Source organism: Dicentrarchus labrax, unplaced genomic scaffold, assembly GCF_905237075.1.
Source record: "Dicentrarchus labrax unplaced genomic scaffold, dlabrax2021, whole genome shotgun sequence".
In the NCBI taxonomy this organism is placed as follows: domain Eukaryota; kingdom Metazoa; phylum Chordata; class Actinopteri; family Moronidae; genus Dicentrarchus; species Dicentrarchus labrax.
In genome coordinates, this window is record NW_026136718.1 from 14,978,808 (window position 1) to 15,005,438 (window position 26,631).

The 26,631-nt window shown below is 39.3% G+C and overlaps 2 protein-coding genes across 4 annotated transcripts; both read right to left on the reverse strand.

The window, feature by feature from the left end:
- Positions 1–48: 48 nt before the first annotated feature.
- lpar3 (lysophosphatidic acid receptor 3) lies at positions 49–9,539 on the reverse strand. 3 transcript variants are annotated; one of them, XM_051376559.1, is made up of 3 exons: positions 9,351–9,533; positions 7,515–8,270; positions 49–3,773 (listed from the first exon to the last, which is right to left on the reverse strand). In XM_051376559.1, the coding sequence occupies exons 2-3, from the start codon at positions 8,254–8,256 to the stop codon at positions 3,445–3,447; spliced, it is 1,071 nt and encodes a 356-aa protein (XP_051232519.1). In that variant the 5' UTR covers positions 8,257–8,270; positions 9,351–9,533; the 3' UTR covers positions 49–3,444. The 3 variants fall into 3 exon arrangements, with proteins under 3 accessions (XP_051232519.1, XP_051232518.1, XP_051232520.1); XM_051376558.1 differs by having other exon boundaries at positions 9,306–9,532; XM_051376560.1 differs by lacking the exon at positions 49–3,773 and adding an exon at positions 5,564–6,095 and having other exon boundaries at positions 9,306–9,539.
- A 1,981-nt stretch (positions 9,540–11,520) lies between these two features.
- mcoln2 (mucolipin TRP cation channel 2) lies at positions 11,521–26,428 on the reverse strand. Its single transcript, XM_051376394.1, has 14 exons — positions 26,260–26,428; positions 25,458–25,611; positions 24,718–24,891; positions 23,742–23,898; positions 23,299–23,377; positions 23,118–23,214; positions 22,923–23,022; positions 22,346–22,458; positions 21,964–22,113; positions 20,580–20,681; positions 20,330–20,452; positions 15,871–16,077; positions 15,608–15,741; positions 11,521–11,963 (listed from the first exon to the last, which is right to left on the reverse strand). Exons 1-14 carry the CDS (start codon positions 26,301–26,303, stop codon positions 11,927–11,929), a joined length of 1,671 nt encoding a protein of 556 aa, XP_051232354.1. The 5' UTR covers positions 26,304–26,428; the 3' UTR covers positions 11,521–11,926.
- Positions 26,429–26,631: the final 203 nt, after the last annotated feature.

Genomic DNA, 26,631 nt, shown 5'->3' on the forward strand with positions numbered 1-26,631 from the left:
TGCCTACATCTGTTTGCTGTGAAATTAAGACCAAACCAAAAGACAGCATTTCTGAACATCTGTGAAATTTAATTGGGTTTTCAAGAATGCATAATTACAGCACAGCTGTAGAAAAAAAAGGCCTGCCACACCACACAGTTTACAGTTCATGTTTTTGAGAATGCAAAACCAGATTGGTGGGCAGCAGTCACGACAGGTCTAGAGAGGACTCTACAGAGGGCATACAGTTGTCACTACAATACAGCATGTTCTTAATGGAGACCACATGACTTCAATCAAGTCAAACCTCAACCTGAAACATTAACTGAATGTCATTTAAACCCTGAGAAGTTTTCTATTAGCAAAATGTACAGTGTTGATCCTTTTTTCTGCTGTCAAAGGATGTTGTGTCTAGGGGATTAAATCCTGAGTGTGATTGTATTACATAAAAGGAACATGAGATCAGGAATATTGTAAAAGCAGGTTACCTAGTGAGTGAGAGCAAAATAAAAAACAGCTGTGGGTTAGTGGTTACAAAGAGTGACAGGTTATGAACAAAGGGCTTGCATTTCAAGCATGCGACTTCAGAAAATTAGAAGGGCGATTTGAGATTTGAAACTTTTACAGGATTCAAAGGCTTTTCTGGTGAGAACAGAGGAGCTACGTATACAGTTTGTAGTATCAAACCGAACACACAAACAAATGACTCTGATTTACATGTAGATGCACACATTGTGCAGTTTATATGTATATGTTTTAAGGTTTAAATGTATTTCACCCTTCCTTTATCATCAACATTTTCCAGGTGTTGATGAATATGTTCAGATAGGTAACATTTACAGCACAATTCAAATACTGTCATCTAAGCCAGCTAATAACAGAAAGCTGTACTACATTTGAAGTGTTCTGCAGTCTAATTCAGTGGATCTTGAGAGTCTATTCAGTTTTTCTCTAGCTCTTTAGTCAATAACACAACTGACTGAATGGAAACTAAAGGTCACACACTAATTGGCCTGAACAGAATACATCATCCTAAAGTGGCAGCTCTGAAGCACCAGAAATCCAAAGCAATGGTACTTCATCAACTATTGACTGCAGTATAAGACATGTAATAGGACTTTAAGGTAAGCTTTTCAGTGTTTTGTTTTAAGTGTGCGAACATATGCACAGCAGTGTCATCAGAGGTTTTTAGTCTTAACATTACAAGCATGTATTATCAGTTAGTGACAGTTATTATAATTCAAAACCAAGAGACAATCTGACTCAGTCAAACAGGATTTACAAGTAATCTTATAGTTTGATTTGGTTAATGTTGGTGCCAAGTGGGAGGTGTGTGCAACATCTAAAAAGGCAACAGCCACTCATGAGGCCAAATTAAATGCTGTCAATCATCATTAGCTCACAATGACAATGTAAGCATGCTGATGTTTAGCAGGTATAATGTTTACCATGTTGACCATCTTAGTTTAGCATGTAGCTATGATTTGCAAATTACGACACTGAAAGTACATCGGAGGCTGATGGAAATATACATTTTCAAGTAGACCCAGTTGGTCAAAAACTAAAGTATTGGAAAAAATCCAATTTTAAGGGCAGTTATTGAGGGGACATGAATGTCTGAACCAAATTTTATGGTAATCCATCCAATTGTTCAAGACATTTCACTTAAAACTACAAATGGTGTCGCTAGTGAAAAAGTCAGTCGATCACTAAAGTGTTTAGGGTTCTCGGGACCATGAATGTCTGCAAAATGTGGTACATGTTGACATACTTCATCGGATAAGTGACCTCCTAGTAGCGCTAGATAAAAAGTAAAGGGAACATTAAACATCACAATGATTAGTATGTGGATCATGAATGTCTGTGTACAAAATTTCATGGCAATCCAATCAGTACTTATTGAGATATTTCACCAATTGATGACACTGCCACGAGCTTCGCCGCTAGGATGGCTAAATATGGAGTGACAATTTCATAAATTTGTAATATTGAGTTACATTCTGTTTATTATTGTTATTACTTTATTTTTTTACATTATTATTTTTTTTTATAAAAATATTATTTTGGTAATCATATTAAGTTAATTTGATTTATGATTTTAAAAGGCATGCCACACCAGACTATGACCATGAATAATCTCAGTCCAATAAAGAAATACCATCCCTGGAGCTGTAAACCTTTCTCACCACTCTCACATGTGGCATTCCTACACTCCCAGGATAAAAACAAAACAGCTTCAATGATGTCATGTGCTTTACAGCAGGAGTGGTATAAATACTGTACAGCAGGTTGAAGAAGAGTCATTTAACCCTGTCAATGATTTAGCAATGGTGTCATCAGAGCAGCCTGGCGGTAGCGAGGGTAGGTGCGGCAGTCTATGGTATGGCTAGTCTATTCAGCCATATCCTCTTTGGTTCCTGCAGGTACGCAGTGTAATGCTGATACTGCAGCAGGACTCCAGTGTGTCGCAATCCTTTTACAACCCCTGCACTGGCAGGTGAATAGCTGTTTCGTCATAGCGACTGCAGCTATGCAATGAGTTCAAACGGATGTGTTAAAACGCTACAGGGAGAACAAGTTTGTCTCCATGAAGTGCTGCAGGTGGGGCATTATCCGTTTGTTTGGGTGAACTGATAAAAGATAAATGACGGGACAAGAAAGGAGCGACTCTCATCTATTCCCAAGAACTAAATCTACAACAGAAAACAACGTGTAAACAGTGGTTGAAGTTTCCATTGCAATCACTTCACCTCTTCTTGAAAGCATCTAACAGGATGTACAAGTAGATAAATATAGTACAGCAGTTTATAGCATTTAGTTTAAAAATAGAACACAATCTCTATCCTACCCAACTCTACACAAATTACATTTCTTAACTAGATCATACATTACAGTATTAATTCCTCTAAAGCTACACAGGAAATAAACCTACAGGATAATTCAATGTACAAACATTTATATTAGGGGAAAGTAAAGTCACCCTTTGCATGATTTTAACCTTTTTGGAGGTAAAAGTAGAAATGTACCGCTGTGTACTTTATACTGGATTCTTTCTTCAGCCATTGGAAAATCGTGTTATCCAAGTTTAATAGACCCACAGGAATGGGATGAGCAAGACAAAAAGAACAGGATGAAACAACAGGAATCTCCCATTACACTCGAGTGGGAGTTATGTGGCCAAAAACTGTCAAATCCTGAAAAAGATGAAAAAGCACATCTTTGAATCCATTTGGGGAATTAGTAGTGCAACAAAGTCTCTTCTTATCTCCATCTCACTGCAACTCCAGCTCTACAGCTAGCCTGCAGTGTCTCTTCAATAAAGTACTTTTAATCTGAGGACCACAACGACCCCCTGAGACCAACTACAAGCAATGGTGTAGTTTCTCTTTCAGGTCAACTCCGAGTCAGGTTATGTCCAGTCAGAGCTGCACAGAAGTTCAGTTTCATTCTCATCAAGTTCCATTTTCAGGTCTTGAGTATGTCCTTATCGTCATTTTTTGTCTCCTCTGAGGGAGGCTGACTGGTACCTGTGTCCTGAGCAGAGCTGAGCGGCCTGGCGTTGGCCTTCGTCGACCGCTGCCGTCGCGTGCCATTACCGATGCAGCGCAGGAGGTTCTTGAAGGTTGTCCACATTTCCTCGTCCTTGTAGGAGTAGATGCAAGGGTTCATGACGGAGTTGAGTACAGCCAGGAGCAGCAGCCAACGTTTTAATTTCATGACATTACAACTCTTACACTTGAGGCCATCCAGCAACAGAACCACCAGGCCGGGAGTCCAGCAAATCACAAAGGCCCCTTCAGGAAAAAACACAGTAAATCACACAGTTAGGTTGTTGTAACACTTATTTCTCAAATGTCTTTTTGTGCAGGTTACACTTTTCATAAAAGGTCAAGTTCCAATTTACAAAACAAGTATTTAAAATAGTTTCTTGGCTGGGTACAATAACTTTCTGGCATCACCATGAGGTTTTCAGGAAGTGACTTTGTCTTGCTGTAAATATACCCTCATGAAATGTGTTGTTTTTACACAGTGATATTTAGAACTGTTACCTTTAAACAAAGCCAGGTCAGCTGTTACAGTCTTTATGCCAAGCTAGGCCAACTAGTGCAAGTAGATTCATATCTGCCGTACAGACATGACAGTGGAATTAATCTTCTCGTCTAACTCTCCACAAGACAGTAAATATGTCGAACTTTCATTCAAACACTATTAATGTTAATGGATTTGAATAATGTGATTAATAATCACAATATAATGACTAATGAAGCAATTTATTGAAAAAGTTATTGGGGTTGTCAGGTTGACCGTCCACATTTTTGGCCACTGATTTAAAAGACCACTGTGTAGGATTTAGTGGGATCTAATGGTGAAGTTTCAGATTGCAACCAACTGAACACTTCCAAGCATGTAAGAAGCTACGGTGGACGCGAAAAATGTTAAACAAGGCAGACTCCATAAAAGATTTAGATAAAAACAGACACAACGACACACTGCACTCTTACATTGGTAGTGAAATGTAACTGCCAGGTAGAAATCATTATCCACTGTGAGCCATTTAGCTGAATGTGGACTGACTAAATGATGTTAACAATTTTCTGAGCTGCCAACAGATTCCCTCCTCTTTTCTACAGGCTATATATAAACTAAACAAACCTAAATCCGAATTATTTGATGGTTTCGTATTAATGAAGCTAAATTACAGAGAGTATAAGATGATTACTCATGTTAGAATGCACTGTGTTTTAGCAGAGTGATACCATTCAAATGCCAATAAAACAAGCAGACACAGGTTGGCAACACAATGCCATTATTATGTAAAATACTTAATGCTGTGCGTTCGGTAAATAATGTGGTCAGTCACGGGGCCACTGAAGCAGCCAATTACCCATCTATTTCAAACATGTTTGAGCACAAAACCGAGCTACAAAGAGATTTCTGGAACTGGAAGGAAGGAACAAGCAGCAACTTGTCTTCCAGCAGTGGTGTTGACACTACAAGCATCTCCACGACATCTGTAAGTACTGTTCTCTCTCTCTCTCTCTCTCTCTCTCTCTCTCTCTCTCTCTCTCTCTCTCTCTCTCTCTCTCTCTCTCTGGCACACAGACACACACAAGCATGGATGCATGTGCATTTAGGGGATAAATAAATGAATTATGTTATCTTATCTTAGAAGTGTTGATCTCAGTTGTTATGTTGTTCACTGCTCTTGTCTCTTTTTATGTTTTTCTCCTTCCTCGTGTCTTTTTTTCTTCATCTTTGATGGCCCACATGTTCAAAATAAAGGAAATTGAGTGAGAGCCCATTTAATGGTCTTCCATTGGCAGACTGAAGTTTAAAAGTGGACTTTCTTCCCTTTTACTCCCTGACAAAGAAAAAAAACTGAGGGTTTTGGGGGGACACATTTCAAGCATATGTTCCTTTTCTCAGTCAGATGTTGGATGCTTCACTTAACACAGGCCTCAACGCTCTCAGATATACAACAAATAAATGGCTATGGGCCATTAAACTACAGTAAAGATATACTCTACCAAACTAGAGCCAAGAAGAGTGAAGTACAAATGTAAGCAAGAGAACACACGAGAAGTAATTCCCTGTACTTATTTGTTAGACATGAACATAACTAAATAATGTATTAAATTCACACATACATTACACACCATAAGTGTTTGTTTGCAAGCACAGGCAACCACCATTCCACAGTATCCCCATCTAACCCTCATTTATTTAAATCTGGTTATAACAAAGCATGCGTGGGTTAAATGTCTATGATTAACTGGTTTGTCCAGTTGAGTTTTCCGCCTCAACAGGCTGTTTTTTTTTCATCTGGAACAAGGGTTAACTTTTTTTTTCGTTTTATACTGCCCAATATAAGCCATGATGGTTCTGGACCTGTGAGTCTTCAGATTTCCTTCCTTTTCTTTCAGCCATCGCATGATATTTACAGTCACAGCAATGTCAATAGGGAATTTTGCAAAGCCTGTGAAAGCAATTGACAAAGTCCTCAAGTATAGGTTCTTCTTCCTTTTTTTTTTGGATGGGAGGGAGGAGGGGACGTTCATTGAAGGCCAGTGTGGTGTGGTGTGTATGGTGCACCACACAGGCTGAGGAGCAGTGTCCTTGCAGGGAGAGATAATTACACATCAGTCAGGAATAAAGTGTATACAGAGGCAGACAGCTCCTACGCCACATAGTTTATGAACCCATCTGGCTGGGAAATAAAAGTTCCCAAAGAACAATGACAGACCTTTATCCTGCAGGGCAACCATGTGTGTCACTACAACTATTTCATGCATGTTTTTAATCGGATGATTGTATAAGTAGTGTATGAACAGAAAAACTGAGCGGATTCAACTGTAACTGCTATCCGAACTGCATCAGACTCACTAGAATTTCCTGAGTTTGATGGTATGGCAACTTACTATGTATTTGCATTGCGTGTTATGTTTGCCCTATGTTGGTGCTCCAGTAGAACATGCTGGTGGAGTCCTATTGTTCCATTTTTAAAGGAAAGCGCTGGGAGGGGAGTGACTCAAGTACAGTGCATCTATTGCAAAGTATCCTGTTGCAACACCTAAACAAAGAGAGCCAGACTGGGATATCTGACTGCCTCATCTAGGATGAAAATGCAGGGACGAGAAGGAAACGTCAGCAGGACGCTCTTGAAAAAGAATAGAGCTTTTTCATAGCAGGCATTTTGACATGAAATAGTAGGATAAACACAGGTGTTACCAAGGACACTAACTACAGTTCAGTTTTATTCAGGTTAAACAAAGTCAGGGTGCTGCTACTGTGCATGCTGGCTCACTGGAGAGGCTCTGCTACACTAAATGGAACAGAGGCTTAATTAGTATCATTGGTAACATCTGTGTTTATCCTCGTATTTCTACTCTATAGAGTAGTGCTGCAACAGGGATTCGATCAATAATTAGACAGTAAACGATTTGCCTACAACTTGATAACTTATTAACTGCTTCAGGAATTTATACAACAGACATAACAGAGGGTCTCTGGTTTCAGCTTCTCAAAAGTGAAGATTTGCTTCCTCTTCCTGTTTGGATCGGTTTGACAGAAGACGTCTCTTTGGGCTCTGGGTTATATATTTTCACATTTCATAGACTGAATGATCTATTAAGCAAATAATTAAACAACAAGATAAGTGATAATGGACAAATGCTTAAGTCACTGGGCAGAAACTCTGAATAATTAGACTTTACAGTGACAACAAGAGCTACAGAAAAATAAAATAATAATTTTGCTGACTCCACTTTTGCTTTTATTTAACACTTCGTCATATCACTGACTGATGTGTTCGTGTTATTATGCTCAAGGTTCGTCTAGGGAAAATTTTGATTATAATCCAGCGTGTTCAGCAGTGACTCAGTGAATTGCCTGGACTTTGTGACCTCTTTAAAACCCGACAGAAGACAAACTCTACACCACAACCACTTACACAAGACTAATGCAGGGAATGTTCTGACTCACTGTTGAGTCGTCAATGAGGCCGCACAGACATTACTTTTATGATAAGCACCTACCGAGCACAACCATGACCGTCTTGATGAGCTTGATGGGTGTCCTCTTGCGGTTGATGGAGCCGCTGGTGTGTGGCATGAGCATTGACGTCTTCTTCTTGACGTAGGCGTAGATCCTCATGTAGATGGCCACCATCACCAGGAACACCACCAGGTTGGATGCAGACCAGAAGATCAGGTAGCTCCTGCTGAAGATTGGAGCCAGCTGGGAGCAGTCACTCAGGTTGCAGATGCAGTTCCAGCCCAGACTCGGCACAGCCCCCATGAATATGGAAATGGCCCACACCAGCACGATCAGCAGGGTCACCCTCCTCTTTGTCAGGTTGCTGTGGACTTTCCAGTTCATGACGGAGATGTAGCGCTCCAGAGCTATTACCAGCAGGTTAGCCAGCGAGGCTGAGAGACTGATGTCTAGAAGACCCTGACGGATGAAGTATCCTCTAACTGAAAGTTTCCGTGACACCTCACCCGTGTTAAACATGAGGTACACGTACGCTATGCCGGCCAGGAAGTCTGAGGCGGCGAGATTGGCAAGAAGATAGTAGAAAGGGTAATGAAACCTCTTGTTGGTGATGACAGCAGCTATGACCATGGCATTGGAGACCAGGATGAAACAGCAGAAGAAAGAGCCGACCACCTGCACCAGGATGAGCTGGGTGTTGTCCCATTTATCATCAGCATCAATGTTGCTGTAGAAGAAACCCATGGACTTATTATAATGACAGCTGAGGTTCTCCGGGGCCATTTTAGAAAGCGAGTCTGGGAAATGAGAATGAGAAAACATCAGAAGTGGAACCATTTATGGATTATTTATCATTTGAAGATGCTGAAACAATTTAATGGGTCAGAATGAAATCAATTATTTATTGACAAAAAAGTTCCTGTTTCTCAAATGAGGATTTGCTGCTTTTCCTTGTCTTATCTGATGTAAAATGTGAAGTGATGAAGAATGACAGTGAAGAATACTAAAGAATATATGATGCCAGATAAGTGTAATTACCCAGAATAAATAATTAAAATCAGCTGGAACAATTAAATGTTTTTGCATTCAAAATAATTTAAACAATTATCAGAATAGTTCAATCAATTCATAATTTCTGTAATTGTATACAGTGTTGGGTAGTTTAACAAAACATCATATTATATAACATTTCTTTATGTTCTTCATGTGAAAAAAATCTTAATTTGTAAATTAACTGTAGTAACTAAAGCCGTCAGATAATTGCAGAGGAATAAGAAATACAATATTCAGAAGTATAAGTAGAAGGTAACATGAGAAGAAAAGTAAAAACTACCTCAAATGTGTATAAGTGGCCTACAATTCTTGAATAAATATACTTAGTCACATTTCACCACTGGTGACTTGACTCCAAAGTCAAGTGCACATGCCAAAATCTACAGGGAAAAATCTGCATTGAATACAATGAGTACAAGTGAAATCGCATTAAGCTCCATTAAGATAGTGTCCATAGTAACAATAAAATGAGAGCCAAAACAAGTGACACTAAGTCTATACAGTAATTCGACCTGTACAAACATTCCTGTGTGCTAAAACTAACAGATATGCTGCAGAACAAGATTTCAGTGCAATGCAAACTAAAGTACAGTTTTACCTCCTTTATTATGCAATTAACCTCGCTACACCCTGCCCGACCTGGCTTATCAACAACAGCAAAGAAATGATGAAGAGGAGGGTGGCTGACATAGAGAACGACATAAAGCAGGAAAAAACTAAAAAAATAAAGTTGCCGAAAATAAGTCAAAACATAAGCCCCAAAAAACACAAAGAGTTACCTTGAGGAGCAGTGAGTCAGGTGAGTGTACCTGCGGGGAGTTTACCTGTGCTAAAGGGCTGCCCGTGGTGCGTCAGTAGACTACAAGTTGCGAAATATTCCGTGCCGAGCTAATGAACATGTTTCCCCCCGCAGCGAGAGGACGGAGAGAGAGAGAGAGGGAGGGAGAGGCGACGGCAGCGAGAGCGAGAGGACGAAGCGAGTGAAGCCTGAAAAAGTTGAACGTCTTCACTTTGAGGTTCGGTGACGTAGTGGGCGGGTGCCACCCAGGCTGAATTCCTCCGGTTCACCGCACGAGGCACAAAATACTCGTAGTGAAGTCGGGGGGGGGGGAGACCTGGAAACCCCACCGGTGTGTTTCATCTGTTTCTGTAGTGTTGTAGTATTTATTTCTAATTTTATATATATTTATATTTTTAATATTTTATTTAAAGCACTCATTAACTCATCACCTCTGTATATACTGTCACTTTTTTTTTCTTCCTGAAGTGGCTTCATTTGTTATATAAAATAACTTCACTTCCTCAAAGCAAGGTACTAAAAATGTTGCTTAACATCATTTTCGATTTGTCTAAATGTCACTAGTCTGGCACCTGTAACCTCAAGAGCTAATGCTTCCCTGTTGAGGAAGAAAACCCATCCTCTACTGCAAACTCAATGCCTAATATCAGTGGTAACTAAGTACTTTTACTCAAGTACTGCACAACTGTGATTTGAGGTATTTCATAGCCTCACTTTATATTTTTACTCCACTACATTTATTTTAAAGCTGGATTTACTAGTTACTTTTCAGATTATGTTTTACATTAAAAACAACCTGTGTGACTCAGCTACACCGTACAATCCTACTTGGTATTAATAATAAAAATATAATCTATAATATCTCAGTCACATGGGCTGTTTTTTTCTGTATAATGACTTTCACTTTTGATACTTTAAATTTTCCTGATAATTGATTCAGATTTTGAATATTTTACTTGTTACGTAAAGTATTTTTATGTTGCTGTATTGGTACTTTTACAGTAAAATTATGAGTATTTCTTCTATCACTGAAGAAAGTAATTACCTGTTATGGGGTACCAGGGCAATTAATTGTGTGGCCCCTATACTGACCCCATACACCCACACACAGCGTGTTTGTCTCTTCCAAGATCCCATTAAGTACAAGGCACAAAGTAGTGGCAGCTTCATTATTTACCCAGAGACACTGAAACCCAACCAGTACTCCTGTTTTCTGTGGCTTGAATTAGTTTGAGGCAGTTTGGGGCCCCGGGAAAGCCGTTTTCCAGCTTTGAACATGTTAAATCAATTCACAACTGCTCATATGAAATATATGAAAGTCATCGCTGTTTTCAGTGCAGTACGAACTCCTGTTTTCCACAAATCTGCGTGTTTTGTTTGAAGCAGCACACACACATATTGACATTTGTTATTAGCTGACATTGTGAGTAACAGTGATGTCTGTTGACCTAAACTAAACAGACAGTGTAGTCAGTGTAAAGGAAATCCTTACAGTAAATATCCTGCTCTTGTTTTTTTTAAAAGAGGATTTGATTTGCTCTGGTGTCAGTTTTGACTTGAACTCACGTCTCTGTTTCAAAAAATCACGAATATGAGGACAATGATGTGATGTCTCATTAGGTCTCATATACCCACCTCTGCCTCAGGCATTTTCTCACATCCACACTGAAATGAGTCAAGAGAAGTTTTGGATAACATTAAAGTGAAGCAGACCCGCTGAATCACAGAGGTCTCGCTCTGGATAACTCCTTGTATTTGATCCAGGGTGTTGTTAGGGTTAAAAAAAAAACAGGTTCTTTGATTTTATGAAGTTAAAAGCACAGTAGTCACACTCCAAGAGAGGAGTCGTGCTCCAGCTTGTCTCATCATCTGATCATGATAAAAATGACTCATACTGTATTTCTGGGAGTCATTACAAACTCCCTGCTTGCTCAATCTCAATCTGGCTCTGAATGTTATGAAGTTATGAAGTTTCCCATCAATTGCATTTTTTTAAGCACAGAAGAAATCTGATGTACCATAATTGCATTAACATTTGAGTTTTCACTGCTGCAGATATATTATAGTATTAACCATGTAAATAAAATAAAAGTAGTCTACAGCTTTGACTGCTTACTTGTGATTCGCTGTCAGACTAAAATTTTGAAAGAAAAGCTGAATGTCCACACAGGAAACATATTCTGACAATGGAAAAATGAAAAAAAAAATAGCATTACTGCACTCTTTACTAGACACTTGACAAATAAATTACATCTAGCACTGCATCACATTGCACCAGCGTTTGCAGCAACAGTCACATACAGAAAAACACTAAATCCAGTTCTTTGGCAACTAAATGCATGTGCAGACCTTAAATAGGCCCTGTAAACATATCAACAGTATCCTGCACTCCAGTAGATATCATTATGAAACCTCTCTTTTTTGTTTCCAGGCACAACTCATAAGCCAGCGCTTCAGTTTCATGCTCGAGAGGAACCCTCAGCAAAATCTTTCGCCTGGAACTCTACACTATTAAAGATTTTGCGGTGCATCGCTTGATCTCGAAGTCTGTATCAGACATGTGAAGTCCTCCTCCTCCTCCTCCTCCCGGTGGGACAGCTGTCAGCTGATCAGAATGACGTCGTCATTTTCAGGAACTCTGCAACAACACGATTTAAGAAGCATGAGACAACCCAATATCTCATCACCACCACCATATAAAGACAGACATACATGGTTTCTACATAAGGTCATTAATAAGGTTGGTTAATTATTGCAAATATCTCTAAAATGTATTAACACAGTTTTTGTCATAAGTTACACATCGATGACACTGATTTTTATTCTAAAACAATAAAGTCCTTTAAAACGTATTTCTCAACCCTGTTTCATGAAAAGCAATTTGCAAAAATTGCTTACGCACAGATCCCCGATGCTGGCAGCATTACGTTTCACAAATGATTGTCATCCATAAACTGAAGATCATTTAATGTGTTCTACAGGGCTCTAGCATGCTTATGTACGGGTCATTAAAATGGCATTTATTTTGATTAGTGAAACTAAATTAAAAGAGCTTATGTTGCTGTGTGGGTGTGGTTTAATAAGATTTGAGTGTGTTCACATGATAACACAACTGTCCCCAGATTTCAATGCAAAACTAAATTCTCAAGTATGTGACATCAGCTTGGTTCAGTGTGAAACTATTATTCCAGACTCTGAGCTCTCCAGACTTAAATTCAGTGGCTGCTTGTTCAGACCAGTGAGGTTTCCCTAATCTCTGAACTCTTATTAAACCTCTGTTGTCGCAATAATCCCCTACACAGTCACAGTCCGGTAATAGTCAATTCCTACAATTCAAACCAGCACAAGCATGTCTCTTTATTTTCTGGGCCACCACCTGCATGGAGGGTTTGGCCCTGACACAAAGAGACACAACAAAAGGGATGCAGGAAGAGGTCTGGATTTCTGGTGACTGTGCGCACCCTGTCTGAGAATAAAACCCCCAAACAACCACTTTGAAAATGATAGCCTTGTCACCAACCATGCGCCTTGAACACTTTCTTGTGTTTGGCTGTTTGCTCTCAAGAGAAACAGCTAATTATGTTCCCGTTACATCAAATCTGTAAACAATTACGCATTTTTCCTTCATCTTTATGATCTGCCATAAGCAGCACATTTTTACTGCTGGCTTGAGTTTGCATGGCAAGTCTCAGAATCTCAGTTTCACAAACTGCTGCAGCTGTTTGAGGATGTGAATTTATTTCACAGTTGTGTCCAATCATTCTCTTGGAAAGCAAAATTGCCTCAACTTTTATGTTTTACTGTATTTATAGATTGCTTCTATGCACAGCTTAGCACTCACTTTGTCATATCTGTTTTAAGCATAAACTCTACTCTTTGGCTATGCAGCTTTATTATACTGTGTAATCACATGCAATTTACTGTATGAATCACAGCACATGCATTCAAGTCTTAAGAGATTTATCGGGTTATTTATCGGTCATTGTGGGTATTCTGAATACCTAGTTGAGGGACTGTTACAACCTTTTCCATACTTGGTCATTGAACATTCAGTTCACAAGACACAATTTTTTCAGCCAAACGAAGGGTGACTCTTTCTCTTAAACTTGCTTTCGAAAACAAGATAACTTACTGCAGCAGTAGAAGATAACAGCAGGAAGAGGCTAATTGTACGCAGATGAAATTTCATCCAGTAAGACATTAACATGTTTGCTGAGAACGCTGATCTAATTTTTGTGAGCACAGTAAGGCAAATTTACTCGTAGAAATGAAATTTGGTCAGGTCAGAGGCTGCAAATGATGGCAATTACAGACTTTGTGTAACTTGACAAGACTACTCCTAATGACAAAAAGTCAGCCCGGTTCTATGCTCGGCTCCACGGAGAAGATAGATGTTCAATTGTCAGTCTTGCATTACGCTGCACTACTACACATTATTACATAATGGCTCTGTAACTGACACTAAACTTCCTTAAAACACTCAGACATCCAGAGCAGGAAAACCGGATTGCTTGGTGATGGTGAACGGCTGTGTAGCATGCAGGAAAGACCACAGAGTCAAGAGTGTTAATGTCTGGTAAAACAATAACGATGGAACCGCCATCGAAAGGAAAAACTGATACGCACGGTAAGAAAAAGCAGAGAAAACGTTTCCATATTTAACTGTATTCGGTTCTTTTCCACTGATTACACGACTCAAAATTATTTTCACCGTGTGTACAAACATTTGAGGCTCTGGCTTGCAGAAAATAATAGTTTGATGGGAAACACGGCACAATTCTATACAAATGACTACTGTAGTTGCTAGTCTGGGATAAACAACATCTTTCTGGACTCAGTCATAAAATGTAGTCATGCTTTTTATGTGGAAGGACGGTGATGTTGTTAGTTTGCAGTTAAGCCTTTTCTTGAATATAAACTTAATTGATCCAAAACAAGGACATTGAATAATATATTGAAAAATTACAATTTAGGAATGTTTAATGCAGAACCAAAAGCTGAAGTAACACACCGCAGTCTGGAGAACTGCTGCTTTTGGTTGAGCTTTGTAACTTTTCCCTATAAACAGACGATTAAAGAGGAACTGATGACTTTTCAACAAGCACCAACTTGTGCATAAACTGTAAACTTAATGTTCAAGATGGACATGGTGAAATAAAATGTAAGAAATGCATTATTATGAAATCATTAGGAAATACTTGTCATAAATGTTATCTGATTACAAAAAGGAGCAGATGCAGCGTTAACTCCTTCCACAAAACAAAACCACACACCAGAGAGTCATTGAATTTTACTGTACACCACATTAAAGACTAGTGGAGTTAAACTTCCACCCATCACACTTGATTCAAATAACCTAATCAACCACCGTGCTTTAACAAAACTTTTCTGGCTCAGTTGGCTGCGTGTTGACCGTGCCTGTTTATGTGGGAGGCAACACAGCAGAGTGGGAGCGATGGCTGGGTGGTTGGGGGGAGAGAGAGGGGTTCTTCCCAGTGTTCAGCCTCAGTTTCTCTGTAATCAGCCCCATCACTGGGTGTGTCTGCATAGCTCCCACCACTAATTTCATTGCTCTCAGACCACGTAAGAGTGAGCCAAACCACAGCGTGGAGGAAACTCCACTCTAGTCTGCTGCCTGCTGATGATAGAAATTGGCTCATAGAAAAGGAATGAGCAGAAAACAGAGACGTATAGAGAAATACGATGTATTGCTGTAGCAACAAGGTGTTGGCAAAGCAAACTGAGCTTTCTACTCCGAAAATGTTACTGTATGTGTAATGTTTTTGTTATGAGTGGTTTACTTAAATAGAGACTGACTGACAGACTGTTGAAGGGACACATGTAATATTGTGTGATATTTTCTCCTCTATGCTGTCGACTAATCTCAAATACAAAGAAGAATCAAAAAATATACATATCTGGTTCTTAAAACCTGCTTGAAACATCCGATATATCCTTCTAGTGCAGCCCTAAGTTGAAGCATATCAGAGCAATTTCTTTTTATATACACACACACACACACACACACACACACACACACACACACACACACACACACACACACACACACACACACACACACACACACACACACACACACACACACACACACACACACACACACACACACACACACACACACACACACACACACACACACACACACAATATTGCTCATGCTTCAGTGATGACAAGTCATGTTTGTACAGCGCAGTTTCCTGGTGTGAATGTGTGTGCAGCAAAGTGTGCAAATAAAGGTAAATGTTATTAAAAGCATCGTACCGTTGACAGCAGCAGAGCACAGAGTGTCTGACGTGAACGTCTGTCTGACTGCTCTCCTCTGCAACAGGAAAATCTTTCTGCTCTCGGAGGAATTTCTGCAGGTCCGTCAATGGGAATCCTTCCTTTTGGTATCTCTGTTGGTTATAAAAACACAAAGAAATGCAACTGAATCTAGACTTCCTCCCAAAGGACAACATGGAACAAACAACTAACAAGACTAGGTCGGACAACTAGACACAAAAAACCTGCAAGATTTAAAGTACCTTGATGGTCTCATAGGCATCGGTGATGAGGGCAATGAAGAGTGACAGCACCATGTAGATGAAGAGGGAGATGAAGGAGTAGAGGTAGGCCCGGCTGAAGAGCCACACCAAAATGTTTTTGTCCTTCAGCTGAGCGAAGGTGGTGAACATGTCGTCGCCGTTCAACAGGGAGAACAGGCACTCCGCTACACGACTCAGGCCCTCAAACTAGAGGAATGGAAGAGGGGACATTAGATTGGATTTAATAAAAGTTGTAAATGTTGTTAACAATTAACACAAGAGCTGAAACATTTTATCTGAAGAGTATATTCTTTTCAGAATTTTTGTCGAACCTCTGATTTACGCTTGTGAATTACTGGATATATTTTGGCAATCATTGACATTTACAAGCTACAATGAGGTGTCGCAAGTAGACATAGCTTCATTTTAACCTGTAGTAGGTCTGCAATCATTAGTTTCATCATCAATTAATCTGCTAATTAATATTTGTTTGTTAATCCATTGTCCTGTCAAATCAAAAAACTAGAATTACCATCCTGTGGTTGTATGCCTCCGGCAACCAGTCAAATTGAAATTTACATCAATGTCTGTCCAGACTTATAGAACATATGTGGTGAATTATATAAAAAAGGTATAAAGTTTATTTATTTGTTAAGTTATTTTGGCTAAGTGGAAGTTGTCACCATAATGATGATATACAGCGGGTAAAATCACAATTTTTCTCAGTAAATATATTTCTAAAGGTGCTATTGACATGAAATTTTCACCAGATGTCGGTAACAACCCATGCAATCCACACATGCAAAGAAATCAAAATAAATAATTTCAGAAATTAAAGTTATGTGTAATAAAATGGAATGACACAGGGAAAAAGTATTGAACACGCTTACTGAAATATATTTAATACTTTGTACAAAAGCCTTTGTTGGTAATGACAGCTTCAAGACACCTCCTGTGTATGGAGAAACTAGTCACATGCATTGCTCAGGTGTGATTTTGGCCCATTCTTCCGCACAAACAGTCTTCAAATCTTGATAGATTTCATAAATTATGTTATGTGTAATAATGTGAAATGACACGGGGAAAAAGTATTGAACAAATGACAAAAGGGAGGTGCAAAAAGGCACGGAAAGCCAAGACACCAGCTGAAATCCATCAGTAATTAGAAAGCAATCCTGCCACTTGTCAGTGCAAATTAATATCAGCTGGTTCAGTCCCAACTGATGGCCTATAAAAAAGGTGTCTCATCACCAAGGTGTCACACAAGAAACATCTCATGATGGGTAAAACCAAAGAGCTCTCTCAAGACCTTTGCAACCTTATTGTTGAAAAACATACTGATGGCATGGGTTACAGAAGGATTTCTAAACTTCTGAATGTTCCAGTGAGCACTGTTGGGGCCGTAATCCGGAAGTGGAAAGAACATCATTTGACCATAAACTGGCCACGACTAGGTGCTCCTCGCAAGATTTGTGACAGAGGAGTGAAAAGAATTATCACAAGAGTTTTCCAAGAGCCAAGGACCACTTGTGGAGAGCTTCAGAAAGACCTGGAATTAGCAGGTACAATTGTTTCAAAGAAAACAATAAGTAATGCACCGCGCAAGACTCCACTGCTGAAGAAAAAGCATGTTGAAGAGCGTTTAAAGTTTGCTGCACAACATTTAGACAAGCCTGTGAAATACTGGGAGAATATAGTCTGGTCAGATGAGACCAAAATTCAGCTCTTTGGATGCCATAATAGACAGCATGTTTGGAGGTCAAATGGTACTGCACATCACCCCAAAAACACCATACCAACAGTGAAGTTTGGGGGTGGGAACATCATGGTGTGGGGCTGTTTTTCAGCATACGGCACTCGCAAACTTCATATACTTGAAGGAAGGATGAATGGAAAAATGTACCGAGACATTCTTGATAAAAATCTGCTGCCATCTACCAGGATGATGAAGATGAAACGAGGGTGGACATTTCAGCAAGACAATGATCCCAAACACACAGCCAAGGAAACTCTCAACTGGTTTCAGAGAAAGAAAATAAAGCTGCTAGAATGGCCCAGCCAATCACCTGACTTGAATCCAAAAGAAAATCTATGGAAAGAACTAAAGATCAGAGTTCATAGAAGAGGCCCACGGAAACTTCAAGATTTGAAGACTGTTTGTGCGGAAGGATCGGTTAAAATCACACCTGAGCAATGCATGTGACTAGTTTCTCCATACAGGAGGCATCTTGAAGCTGTTATTAACAACAAAGGCTTTTGTACGAAGTATTAAATAAATTTCAGTAAGCGTGTTCAATACTTTTTCCCTGTGTCATTCCATTTTATTACACATAACTTTAATCTCTGAAATTATTTATTTTGGTTTCTTTGCATGTGTGGATTGCATGGGTTGTTACCGACATCTGGTGAAAATAGCACCTTTAGAAATATATTTACTGAGGAAAAATGGTGACGTGTTCAATACTTATTTTACCTGCTGTATATGTACAATTCCAGTGAATATACATTTTTTGAAATGATTAATAACAATAACCATCTTTTGACTGTGTACTTAACATACGTGCTTTTAACACTTGCACAAAACAGAACTGTTGATCTTTACAGAGACAGGGTTAAAAAGAAAGAGAAGGAGGTGCAGAATACTGAGAAAAGAGTGATGCTTGATAAAGGTGGTTAGATAGAGACAGAAAGGCAAACAAAGAGACAGATGGCTTAGAGGGAGGCACAAACATTATGAAAGAAGTTCCTCCAGTACGCGATAACATCTTAATACAACATCCCACTGCGACGGTATGGATCCAGGGCACAGCACTCGAAGACGTGTGGGATGGCAAGTCCCAGAACATCCTCTGTTTATTCCTTCAGTAAATACACAGAGAAGCCTCGAAGGGCTGACAGCACACTACAAGGGGACTCCCCCAGCTTCTGCAATGTAAATATCTTGATATACGTTTCTGTTGACTGCAGCGTTGGATACATAAGGAACTGAAACTTGTTTTACTTCAGGTGCAAGCATAACAGCACGTCAGGTCATTTTCACTTCCACTGACTAAATATGAAAATGCAATTAATGTGATAGTAATGTTACACGTAATACAAATATGGAAGCACCAGTGCATTTAACAACAAATCTTGTGCGCCATTTACAATATTTAACCACATTTCAAATCAGTCCTCAACTTATTTAGAGCAGCTACTCCTCTTCAATTTAACATTATCAACAAACTTCCATTTGGTCCGTGAGAGGTCACTTGGCCCGGGGCGGCTGAACTCAGCCTATCTCACATCTGTCTCTCCTACAGTATGAGCAAGGCCTTGTTTAGACGCCTACTGCATGCTCGGACTTCCGTAAATAATTTATCTTAACGGGCGAGGACAGCTAAACACACATATTTTCCCTGATGGCACTTGTTGTCCAAGGATGTCCATCTGACTGCAGTTAAAATAATCTGTTGACTTTGTGTTTTCAGAGCACACGAAAACATCAACCATGTTAACTTTTGTGTCTTACTTTCTTATTGCTTAAAACCACATGTCATTTATTGTAGCCTGTGCAGTTTTGCTATGATGTGTGAACTTTAAAAAGGGCAGCAGGCTCCAGTTTGGGCGGTTCAAAATTTGATTGTTTTGTGGCGATATGGATATAAGGGGTTTAAGGTACTGATCATGTATAATGTCCCCATAATGTCCCCAGTTTGAGTCCTGCAGGGGGGTCTTTATTGCATGTCTGCCCCCATTCCTCTCCCTTTATTTCCCATCTCCCCTACACGGTCCTCTGTCCAGTAAAAAGGAAATAAATCCCCCCCAACATACTCAAAAACCTGGTTGTTTTAAACTGAGACAAGGCTGTGAGTTTGTGTGTACAGTGTGGAAAGATTTGTGTCTCAGTGTAAGACTTTACAAATTTGGTCTTAAGGACAGAAAGCTGTTCTCGTTGAAGCTGGAGGTGTAATTGACAGAACGTATACTGACACCTTGTGGTTGTATGAGCGTCTCTGGAAGCCAAAGGGCTGATAAGTTTAAAAGGTAAATATGGTACAGAACATCTGCATTCTTTAATTGTGATATTCATTGAAATGTCCATAATTTATAATATCATTCTTTGTATTCAATATGTCCCACTATGAATCCCCACACTTGATCTACGCAGACTAAGTATTTATGGTAGTTTTTTTAGCTTTAGTTCAACCACAAAATGCTGTTTCAGCCAATTTAAAAACATGCACACATACATGTCTGGAAACTAATGTACCCATATTTGTGTGGCCTCAGCAGTTCTGCAGGAATAATAAATAAGAAGTCAGTAAAAAAAAAAGTGCCTTGATAGTTCCTCTAACTTCCTCACATCCTAACAGTAAAAGCCAAAGTGATTCAACTAACTTCTGTAATCTCAGACCCTCAGGCCTCCACATACTCTGCTCTCCTCAAACCAGTTTAAGAGTGAGTTAATGAGAGTTACCTTCTCATGGTACGGCCCCAGTACGATCCACCCGCAGAAGGTGTAGCCGAGGTAGATCATGCCGGCACAGCAGCAGAAACGCAGGACCTTGGGGAAGGCTGCTTTCATGGTTAAAATTAACACCTAGACACACAGGAAGGTATGAAGAGATTGTTAAACCACAACCAAATCACCAATAACCTGTTTGATAGTCAATGTTGAGTGTAAGGAAAGGTACAATGAGAGAAAGAAAAAAGGCTCACAGACTCACATTGTATTTCTGGAAGTATCCGAGATATCTGATCACGCCGACCCACACCATTAATGTAGACGTTCCCAGGAAGATACTGCACACGTCGTAACTGGTCAGACTCTATAAGAGAGACGGGAAAAAAATACTGAGAAAGCAGTTTTCTCTTGTAGGATTAACAAATATTTAGTGTGGGTGAAGGTGGCACACCCCAGCTTCTGGGGTACCAAGGAGGGTAAACACAGAATCAGGAAAAGTCATATTTTAAGTTCACTTAAAGCAGATCTCAAACTACAGACCCGTGGCTCATTTCTGGCCCTCCAAAGGGTTCGCAACAGGATGTCAAAAATATTAATCTGGCCTGCAAGACAATTTGTTTTCCTAGTTTCATGTCAATTTAAACTACCACTTCATATACAGGTAAAATAAAAACATAATTCTATTTTAAAAATGTATTTTGTTTGTGGCAAAATAATGGTAAAGGTCAAAGGTGTCTGGAAATGTGTAGATGATAAGCAGGTTTCAGGGTTTCATTTGTTTGGTTGCGAAATACAAATGATAGAAAATGACGATAGACATGTATAGAAACTCTGTTTGGATTTGTTTTGTTAAGTATAATGTTAGTATTGTTTTGCTCTCTCTTGTAGTACTTGAACACTGAAGTGACCCCTCCTATGAAATAGGACAATACCAGCATTGACTCCAAGCCTAGTTCAGTTTGAATCCCCTGACTTAAAGCTACAACACTGCAAGTATGATTTTATTGACTTGATTTCATAACAGGTGGTGACATCACCTGTATGGATTATTTTAATGGGGATTAAAGTACAATGGGGAAGTGCAACTGAGGAACATCTTATCAATTGTTAACAAGTGTGTGCATGCGTTTCCTTTAGGTGAGCCAGTTCCAGGACTCTGTTATTGTGCAGGCTCAACTCACTGTCATGGCTTACTTGGACTTTTGGAGCCGCTGTTTAAATATTATTATTTACACCTGTGCTTTTTTGCTTTCACAAGTCAAATGCCTGCTGTGAAAATGGCCTGTTCAAGATGAGCATTTCCAAATTAGTATTAAGACCTATCCTCAACAGCAAAACAACAGCCTCTGTCGGGGGTGGGGTGAATAAGGGAGACATTTATTCCTTCGTCTGTCAGGCTTGGGGTAAACACTTAACATGGTGGCTATACAAAGGACAGGCAGCTGGGTTAACATTAAAAGGTCTTTACAGTGTCTACATTAAGTCTGTTCACTTCAAAGTCCACCAGACGCTGAGACACTCCCAGAATTCTATTTCTCAATTGTTTAATAAAGCACTTGGTATAAAATCAAAGGTGATTACATGCATCTAAGTCAGTACACAGTAATCCTCTTCTCTCTGAGACAGAAGCACACGATTAACTCTACCTTCGCTTGTATTTCCATCTTCAGTATGGATCCAATTATGGCCAAGAGGTCGCTGATAATGACCAGCAGATACCAGCCGTTCAGAAACTCACTCTGGTCATCCTCACACACTTTACGGTTGTAGTTCTCATGTAGGAATCTGGAGAATCTCTGAAAACACACCAATGCAAATGAATATTCTTGAAGAAGATCAACAACACAGTATCATTTGATGACTAAATGTGCATTCTAGATACACAACACTATCATACCAAATGCCTGCAGATTGTGAAACATTCATCCATATCTACATGCAAGAAATGTAGAGCAAAGACCAGAAACAGGAAAGAAAAAGAATGCCTGTACAATGTTGGACAGTGTGAGCAGAGACTGAAACGCTAACCTGGAGCAAGCGGACAGCAAGTACGATGGAGCGGGTGCACAGCACAGCTGACGTGAGGCACACGACGATGACAAAAACGTCAAACACCAGAAGATAGTGTGTGTTCTTCTGAGCTGAAACAGAGACAGAGACAAAGTGTGTGTGTGTGTGTGTGTGTGTGTGTGTGTGTGTGTGTGTGTGTGTGTGTGTGTGTGTGTGTGTGGACGGTTTATCTTTAACACAACTCTCTCACACTCATTACTGATAAAGTTTACAGGAAAACGCCTCCCTAACAGTTAACAGTAAGGGGCATTTGCATTTTTGGGGCTAAATAGTATTGCTTATTTGGTTACCTACCACATACTACGGTGTGAAAGTTTTAATTATTAAATTACATAACACATTTTTTTACTTCATCTCCGGACAATTAAAAATATTCCTTTGAACATAAAACTTTTATCATAATAATGTGTAAATATTAAAACATACGTATCTGTACAAACAGCTCTTAATCTAATTATTTGTGCTGTTTTTCCTCTTCAGGCTTATTTTATGTTTTGTTTTTATTTCTCCATTCGATTAGACAACTACAACTTACCCGTCCCAGATATCTTCCAGTTTCGACATGCACAACTCTGAGCGTCTATGTCCAGGAATATTTTCACCTTCCCACTGTGACACTGATTGTCAAATGTAATCTAGGGACAAGAAGAGAGGAAAATAGATTAGCAAAACGATGAGAAAAGCAGCTGTCTTGTGATCAAACACAGCATATAATATGGCTGAACCATACCGTAACAAAGAAAGCGTAGCAATCAGGTAACTCTCGTGAACGCACAGTCTGAAGGTTGATGCCTCTCAGCTGGAAAGTTATTTTGATGTCAACTAACCTAAAAGCAAAATTGAGGATTTAAATGTACATGATTTGTGTTAGCTGCAGATAAATACAGTACATTGATGGGTGATAAAATTACCTGTAAAAGTCCAGATCAAAAAAGGATGAATTCTGGGTTTTCTGTTGATTTGTAGTGTTTGGATCATGGGTCACACAAACTGAGAGAGAGGAGATGAACATTGAGATCTTCTTTTTACACACCTACCATTCAATATGTGTGATATGACGCAGAAGTAATGGGTCTATACTTCTACTTTACACTAAAATACAGACACACACACTTAAATTTCCACAATTACACAGTGAGAAACAGAGTGGTGATTTAGTAATTCAGGTTCTACCATTACAATGATTGTTAAACATTTTAAATTAATCTGAATTCTTGAATAAATTCTGGGTCTAGAATGAACTTTTATGGCTGTTTTATACATGCCATCAGAAATGTATACTCCTTTAAAACACAAACAAAAATGAAGTGTGATAGAGATCAGTGATTTTACTGGTCAGCCTGTTTCCTCTCACCTGTCTCCAGCTGAGCGTCTATGTCATAGGCCTCATTTGAGGGCTCCACGCTACCTCTCTTGTAGTACTCTTTACAGAGGGTGAGAGGCAGCAGCTTGCCGTCCTCATCCTCGGCGTAGCTGATGGGACCCACAGAGAGCCGGCCGAACTGGCTATACTATAAATATCAGAAGCCTCAGGTAAAACACACTATCCCAGGGTGATGTACATCATGTTACAGAAAACTCCCAGATCACACACGCAATCAAATGCAAAGTCTGGTCAAATATTAACTGACTGAGGAAAACAGCCTGTTTCACCGGATAACCACATAAAATGCAGAATAGTTCACATCGAGTACAATTACATGAACGTTAGAATCCCTGAATTTGATCATATATGACAAATGTGATTATTCATTAACTCTTATTCCTGTTTACATCATAGACCATGTGATGTTTACATGCATTACACATAAAGAGGACACTAGTGTGCATGTAGACACACTCCATTAAATAAAAAGTAAAACAACAATGACCTTGATAGCTAAATCATCATATAACACAGAACTACAAAAATTGTGAAAATATATATATCAAAATATTATATATTATGTATGTATATCAAAATCTTGTTAATTTTACATTATTGACAGTGTTGTTTTCATTTCCTTATAGTGTAACAGTCTGAAAATATAAAACTTCCCCAATAACCCAAGAAAAGGGAAAAAAACTAAATTTAGACACAACTCAAAGCCACAATACTGCCACAGTAACCTTTAGGAAGAAGGCTGCGTTCAAAACCAAACAAAAACAGATGCCTCATGTCAGCAGGAGTTCAAGCTAATCAAATGTGAACCAAATTTAATAGATATAGCGTCATATATTGTCAATGCAAAGTATTCTTAATCAGACAGCGGTCTGGAGCGATTCCATGAAGCTACAGTGCAACTTACACTGCAGTGGAAGTGTGTGTAAAGTGAGGGCGTTGAACTTGCCTGATCCAGGACATAAAACAGACTGTCATGGACAGCTTGCTGCGTGTAGACAGCAACACTGTAGTCGTCCTCGTCCACCCCGCTGTAGTCCTTCAGGAAAAGGTTTTTGAGGGCCATCATGTTCTCCTCCTTATAAGACACCACCAGCTGGTTGTTGAGGCCGAACAGGATGAGCTACGGAGGAAACAACAGGGAGGGAGATTTTTTGTAGATGTTTGCAGTAATTCAGTAATTCATATTTGTTCTTTGTGTAACATTTGTAAAGTTTAAGCCATTATCATTTTTTGGGAATATTTCTCCTAAGCTTAAGTTTTTACTTAAGGAATGCACTTCCCTAATGCTGATTTACAACACAGATTTGGACTTTGGTCCTCTCAGCATTTTAAAGATTACTTACAAAGATGGACTTTAAAAAGAAGTCATTTTAGTTCTTAAGTGAAATATCAATGAACGTAATCGCCCCTTTTTAGCAGTTTTTCTTGTTTTGTCTTTGCTGTACTTTTTCTAACTGTGAAAAACAAAATGTTCCAGTACAATAAGGTTCAGATTTAAGAGTGAAATACCTTTATTTCATCATCTTCCATGTAACACAAACAGACGCACTCGGACCCTGTGTGTCTCCCCCACTCAAATACCAACACTAATTAAAAAATACATTTACTGGAATTAAGCAACACTCTTCCAGGAAAACATTTAAGGAGTGGGTTTTATTTCCAGGTTAAACCCCACACGGTACATACTTGTGTGGTGATCATGATGATTTTCAGAATCTGCACCCCAAGTTTCCAGGGTATGTGTCGCCTGGCCCGGTACTTCTCACACGGGCTCATGAAGTAGTACCTCAGGTCATCTCTCAGGTTCTCCTCTTTGATAACATCTTGAGTCATCACAGAGCTGAAAACAACAAATCACAACAAAATGTCCTGTCATGCTCTCTGTTTTACTGGTACGTTTACCTCAAATTTTTAGTTAATTCCAGGAAGACGAGGCCAAAATCAGTTAGTGGGAAAAAAAACAGAAGTGAAAGCAGTTATTTCATGATAACTTGAGCAATAGTTGTGTCTTTCAGTGCACTTCACTGGCCATCTCTCACAGGAAGAACTCCATGTACTGAGCACACTGCCTGCATTCATGGTGCTGCCTGGGTTTAAGTCCAAGGTTAGCTCAGGGAGTGCACTTTCAATATTTTCCCAACAGTTTGCCCACAGGTTTTCCAAATATCCTTTTTTTTTTTTTTACTGCAGTTGGAAATCAGCCTTAAGGAATTTTGTTAAACGACGCATTTTACAGTTATTTCCAGCTTAATGTGTTGGGTTAAATACCTGCCTGCTCCTGTCAGGAGTGTTAAATGACTGTTGTTTTAAAGTGAGACAACAATATTTAGATTATGTAAATAAACTTTTGAGTCATTTTGGCAATTACATCCGATGTTTTAATGTATCCTGCACATTATAGTTAAAGTATTTAACTCTTTGCAAGTTTTAAAATGTCGAAAATAAGTTTTAAACGCCAGTCATTTGGAAAAAAACATAAATGAATTACCTAATGGAATTGCTCCTGTCCAGATATCGAACCAATAATTCCATGATTGATTATCCACGTGGACACACCAGTTAATCGAGTGTGTGGTTGTCAAAAGGCTGACAGACAGACAGACAGACAGAGAGACAGAGAGAGAAGACCTTTCAGCTGGGTCTCACCGAGCACTTTCCAGGCAGCCAATCAGGAAATGAGTTTCAGGCGGCGCACAGGTTCCCAATCTACGGCCCGAGGGCCCCCCAGTGGTCACCGAGAGGATCGAAATGGGTCGACGGCCAAAAAAAACAAAAACATATTTATTTCTATTGTTCTTCCTTTGTTACCTAAAGTACTACAGAAATTACCCAATGATAAAAAATGTAGTCTCTCTTTCTT

Coding starts and splice junctions, on each gene's coding strand:
- lpar3 (XM_051376559.1), bottom strand. CDS start 8,256: ATGGCCCCGGAGAACCTCAGCTGTCATTATAATAAGTCCATGGGTTTC. Junction 3,774..7,514: donor GACGGTCATGGTTGTGCTCG/GTAGGTGCTTAT, acceptor TTTTTCCTGAAG/GGGCCTTTGTGATTTGCTGG.
- mcoln2 (XM_051376394.1), bottom strand. CDS start 26,303: ATGGAATTATTGGTTCGATATCTGGACAGGAGCAATTCCATTAG. Junction 23,899..24,717: donor TGTTTTATGTCCTGGATCAG/GCAAGTTCAACG, acceptor TGATATTTATAG/TATAGCCAGTTCGGCCGGCT. Junction 16,078..20,329: donor TGGGGCCGTACCATGAGAAG/GTAACTCTCATT, acceptor CCATTCCTCTAG/TTTGAGGGCCTGAGTCGTGT.